Genomic DNA, 5,172 nt, shown 5'->3' with positions numbered 1-5,172 from the left:
TCTCCCCGGAGCCCCACAGGGAGCTGCTGGGCCGCGGTTCCACCGCCAGCACGCTGGCTGCCCGGCTGCGGCCTCCCCCCGCAGGACCAAATCCCACGGCGCCTTCGGGAGCGCCCACAGCAGCGTTGTCCCCCATCAAGGCGCGGAGGCCCGAGGGCCACGGTGCCACCGGCGGCTCGGATCCCCGCCTGACACACACCGCGCCACCGTACAACACCATGGGTAGGGTACAGCGTGTTTTCAACAGACAAAAAAAGGGTAATACACATACACAGGTATGGTCTAATTCCATTTCTATTTTAGATTTCCTCTTGATTATTTAATTTTGTAAATAAAAAAAGTTAGACACCTTGTTTCATACGCATTTTTTTCCCTTGGGTTTTTTTCAACAGCAGTCAAAAGTGCCCCTGCTGAGATTTGTAATGCTGTAGCACGTCACATTTCTCAGCACAGTATTTGATGTCTCTTTCAAATGCTTCAAATGGTGGAGGTTATAGTTTCTCCTGACATTGGCTGTTGATGTTAGAAATTCTCCAAGGCTGCCAGTTATTCCAGCAGGGCTCTGAAGTGCTAGGAAAGCACTTCAAAATGTTGCTGTTAAAGGTTATAAAAAGGTACTGGAAAAATCGGCACACGTCTGTCAATCCCAACCAGACTTTTGTCTTGCCTTACAACCTCCACCCCTGCTAAGACTTGGCCTTTGTCTAAGCCCTCCCCTCACTACAGAAAACATCTAACTGGTTTGAGTCTTGTCAGAGGTTGTCTAAGACTTATCGCAAGACTTTTCTGACTGCAGTAGGTTCAAAATCAGCATCAGTCTTCGCATAGAAGTGTCCCAGTGTCAGGAAAAGAGCTGACGGTCAAGTATTGGAGAAGATAATAATGAGCACGGGAATAACGAGCTATCAGCAACTGTCTTGAAAGGCCGGAATGCCACTGCAGTTCTCTTCTCCCTCAGTCCCTGAGTTGGACTGAGGGCTTGTGAGCCCGTCACTACCAGTCTGGAGGCATCCCCTAAAGCAAAAGCTTCCCGTCTGTGGCCTGAGGGACGCACAAACCCATCAGACAACGCAAAGGCTCTGCGAGGTACGGCTGGGCACAGAGCCTGCAGAACCCATCTAGCCAGAACAAAGAGTTAAGAGGAACATTGCTTTCTGTGGCAGGATGCTGTCCATGTCTCCAGCCGAAACCACGTGCTGTGGACTCAATGCCCATGCAGGGAAAAGGCACAAAGGACCAGCAATGCCTCATTTTTCCTGGGTTTGATCTCTGCCCTGAGGATTCAGCCCACATGGATTCACAGCCTCACAATGGCACCGAGTCGGCAAGCTGTGACAGCCTTGCTCCAGAGGACACACGACAGAGGGACTGCCGGGGGATCAGAACGTGATCCTCAACTTCTGCTGACACAACAGGAACCTTTTAACGTGAAGAGCTGCGAGCTGAGCTGGTGGAAGCTGATGTCTAACCAGCCACGGCTGCCTGGGAGCGAGGCAAACAGCAGGCAGAGGAATGGAAATGGCTTGAGCCTGCCTGGGGCATGGGGCAGGTTAGTGTGTGCTGTATAAAACAGTGCAAAGGCTGGGACAGCTTTCACACTGCTGTAAGACGGCGACAGGAGCACTTCTGTCTGGGGACTCCACGCAGGACAGCTGTGCAGTCCTTCAGGTCACTCTGGGGATTGACAATCTCCCCAAACACAGATCTGCCTGCTTTCCCCACTCCACCAACTGAGCACCAACAAATTTGTTGCAGGCATGGCTGTAACTGGAAGCAGCGGTTGCGCTGGAAAACGCAGCTCTTTGGTATGAGGCTCCTTTAAGGGAGTTGCAGGAAGGAATTAAAAAAAAAAAAAAAAAAAAAGAAGAGAAGTGGCGTGGTTACCAAAGCTGCTAACCACAGTGCCGGGGAGCCTCGGAGGGCACCAGGACAGCCCAGCGTCACATGCCTAACGCATCCTGTCTCCAGACTTCCTCACCCGCGATGTACGTGGCTTGCACATACAGACCATCATTCAGCATCAGGAAGTCTGCATCGGACAAGAGAGAAAGGAAGCAGGCGTCAGATAAATGGAGCAGCTGAAGCTGGCTGGGAGGAGCTGGGCTCTGTGGGAAAGAGCTTCTCCCCACCCAGACACGGCAGCAAGACAGCAGTGTGGTGCCATCCTTGCTATGGTGGCTCTGCTCCATGCTTGGCTGGAGCATGGAGCCCTTTGGTCTCTCCAAAGGGCTCACGAAACACCACCAGCATCCAAGGGGAAAAACACTGGAGCAAAACCCTGAAGCAAAAGCCCAGAGAAAATCCCAGGCAGAGCGAGTCTCCCTGCAGCTCCCACTGAAGCAGGGGATGAAGATGCGTTCGCAGCAGCCCCTGCTTTACTCCAGCACCCGGGAGCCCTCACACTGTTGTCCCCATACCAGTACCTGCTGTCCCCATACCAGTACCTGCATCGGAGTCATAATTTAGTGTCCCCTTCTTGTGTTCAATCCCCAGGAGCTGGGCGGGATGCAGAGACGCTGCCTCCAACGCAGTCTCTACTGAGCACCCTTGGACAGAGAAGGGGGAGGCATTAGGGCAGCAAACAGCCCCATTGCCAGAGCAGCCCAAACCCCCTTGGCTAAGGCAACTGTCAGCCTGGCAGGGACCCGAGCTAGAACATCCTCGCCACAGCCATATGGAGCTGGGGAGGGGAAACATCCCTGCGGGAGATAACGGGAAGAGGAGAACTGAACACCTAGGGTATGGGGAGGGGAAAGTCATTCACCTTTGTGAGAAAGGAGCAGGAGAGTTCACCTCTCATTAGTGCTATGGGTTAAAATGAAACCTCCCCTCAAAAAGTTGCTTATCTGTGGCCAGTGCCGCTGATCCCAGCCCTTCTCATTCTCTTGGGCAAGAGGGAACATTCCCTGGTGGAACGGACACAGCTGGCAAGAGCAAGACCTCTTCCCAAGTCAACGTAGGGGGCAACACCTTGTGGACAAGGCTCGCTTACCTGTGGCTTCTTGGAAGTGTCGCACACATGTGTCCATGGTTGCCACACTACCGCTCAGGGTCTTTGTGCCTGGGAGAGGAACAGAATGGCACTGAGAACAGAATCCCACAACTCATAGCAAGGAGAAGTGGGCGGTGGGAAAGCATAATGTGACCAAAAGGGGTAGAAATCCTGGGTCGCAGGAGGAGTGAGTTGAAAGGCCCACAGCCATGGCTGCCGAGTGACAGAGTGAGGCGAGAGCGAGCCTGTGTTGGCAGCGCAGGGAGAGGTACCGGGATGTCACCCTGCAGCTCCACCATAAAACCAGCTGGACTGGGTGAAACTAGCTCACAACGCAGGCACCTGCTGCCAGAGACAGAGGAAGGGAACTGAGAAAGGAATGATCCTCCTCCGAAATATCTTCCCAGTCTCCAACTGCTTGCAGTTTAGGGATATTTGTTAGCAAGAAGTGGTGGTGGTATAGTAAAGATAAGGGACAATAAGTACCTGTGGGATTTCTCTGTCCTTTCTGACCCCACTGGGGATCTAGCATCCATGACATTGGGCAACAAGGTGTTCAAAGGTGTTGCGGACAGCTAAAAATTGACAGATTCCTCCTCACTCCACCAAGATGGGGCAACCCCCCTCTTCACAAGGTGCCTCATTATCCCCAGGGCCAAGTCACTGCAGAGCCATTAACCGATCAGGCACCAAAACCCAAGAGGGTGGCACAACCAACAAGCACTGCAAGGCGTGCTGAGCTCTCCAGAACAGACACGAGTGGCAGCGCTGCCCCAGCTCTTTTGCAGGACGGCACTTACCTGCAATGTAGGTGTTCAGCCCATCGATCTCCACCACCTGCTGACCCAGTGTGTGCCGACCTGGTGCCAGCCCCATGCCAGCAATCGCATCCGTCACCAGCACCAGGCCTGAATCAGCACACATGGCTGTGACCTCTTTCAGGCAGTGAGGGCAGCATGCCACAGCACTTGCGCGAGTGTTTTGTGGGAGATGGCACAGCGCTCGGGATGGCTGGTGACACTGTGCGGGCCCGACGTGGCTCACCTTTGGGGTGGGCTCGGTGGGCGATTCGTAGGGCGGCGGGGTTGGTGTGGATGCCATCCGAGATCATGCACCGATCAGGCACCAAAACCCAAGAGGGTGGCACAACCAACAAGCACTGCAAGGCGTGCTGAGCTCTCCAGAACAGACACGAGTGGCAGCGCTGCCCCAGCTCTTTTGCAGGACGGCACTTACCTGCAATGTAGGTGTTCAGCCCATCGATCTCCACCACCTGCTGACCCAGTGTGTGCCGACCTGGTGCCAGCCCCATGCCAGCAATCGCATCCGTCACCAGCACCAGGCCTGAGGAAAGAGGCTGCGTTAGCTTTGCAGCTGACCTTGCTGCAGCTCCGAGCACTGTGCCATGCTGGTCCTCCCAGAGAGGGGCCAAAGCATCTCTAGCCACATCCGACCGAAGCAAGAGGGCTGGTGGATCAGCACACATGGCTGTGACCTCTTTCAGGCAGTGAGGGCAGCATGCCACAGCACTTGCGCGAGTGTTTTGTGGGAGATGGCACAGCGCTCGGGATGGCTGGTGACACTGCGTGGGCCCGACGTGGCTCACCTTTGGGGTGGGCTCGGTGGGCGATTCGTAGGGCGGCGGGGTTGGTGTGGATGCCATCCGAGATCATGCCATAGAACCAGGGTCGCGATGGTGGAACTGCTCGAGGGGAGAGAGGACCAGCTGTGGAGCATCACCAGGACTTGTGGGCCGAGACCCTTCCCATCAGGGGACGCAGCTCCCATCTCTGTCAAACAGCGCCTGGCAGCTGGGTTCTCCATCTTTTACCAGACAAATATGGGCATTTCCTTGAATTTCAAGAGTCTGATACAGCTTTGACTCTCTTTTAGATCAGGCAGTAGAAATGTGAAGCCAGAGGTTCAGTGCTGAAACCTCATTGCAAGGCCTGTTAGGAAACAACCTGGGGAGAATATGCATCTGTGGGGAGCAGGAGGGCAAGCACCAAAAGCTATACCAGTGCAGGGCAAGCGCCCTCGGCTACTCACCGGCAGCATGGCATTGAAGAGGTGAGTGATGAAGGTAGCGCCATGCTGCACAGCCTCCTCAGCCTGAGAGAGATTAGCCACCGAGTGACCTAGGAACAAAGATCAACACATGATTTTTCTGCCCGTCTCTC

The 5,172-nt window shown here is 54.6% G+C and overlaps 2 protein-coding genes across 2 annotated transcripts in view; both read right to left on the bottom strand.

Annotated features, from left to right (window-relative positions):
* The window catches only part of LOC103917137 (chromosome unknown open reading frame, human C8orf33), a 9,586-nt gene extending 9,366 nt beyond the window's left edge, over positions 1 to 220 (bottom strand). The window contains exon 1 of the mRNA XM_009324244.1: positions 18 to 220. Coding sequence (XP_009322519.1) covers positions 18 to 220 — 203 coding nt within the window. The remainder of the gene's footprint in view (positions 1 to 17) is intronic.
* A 1,546-nt stretch (positions 221 to 1,766) lies between these two features.
* Positions 1,767 to 5,172, bottom strand: part of AMDHD2 (amidohydrolase domain containing 2) — a 7,900-nt gene continuing 4,494 nt past the window's right edge. The window contains exons 7-14 of the mRNA XM_009324243.1: positions 5,011 to 5,130; positions 4,599 to 4,718; positions 4,229 to 4,336; positions 4,037 to 4,168; positions 3,793 to 3,900; positions 2,993 to 3,061; positions 2,445 to 2,546; positions 1,767 to 2,029 (exon numbers count right to left, since the gene is read on the bottom strand). Of these exons, the coding sequence (XP_009322518.1) occupies positions 1,941 to 2,029; positions 2,445 to 2,546; positions 2,993 to 3,061; positions 3,793 to 3,900; positions 4,037 to 4,168; positions 4,229 to 4,336; positions 4,599 to 4,718; positions 5,011 to 5,130 (848 nt within the window). The 3' untranslated portion in view covers positions 1,767 to 1,940. The remainder of the gene's footprint in view (positions 2,030 to 2,444; positions 2,547 to 2,992; positions 3,062 to 3,792; positions 3,901 to 4,036; positions 4,169 to 4,228; positions 4,337 to 4,598; positions 4,719 to 5,010; positions 5,131 to 5,172) is intronic.

This window comes from Pygoscelis adeliae, unplaced genomic scaffold (assembly GCF_000699105.1).
Source record: "Pygoscelis adeliae isolate BGI_AS28 unplaced genomic scaffold, ASM69910v1 Scaffold505, whole genome shotgun sequence".
Lineage (NCBI taxonomy): Eukaryota > Metazoa > Chordata > Aves > Sphenisciformes > Spheniscidae > Pygoscelis > Pygoscelis adeliae.
This window is presented reverse-complemented; position numbering and strand designations above follow the sequence as displayed.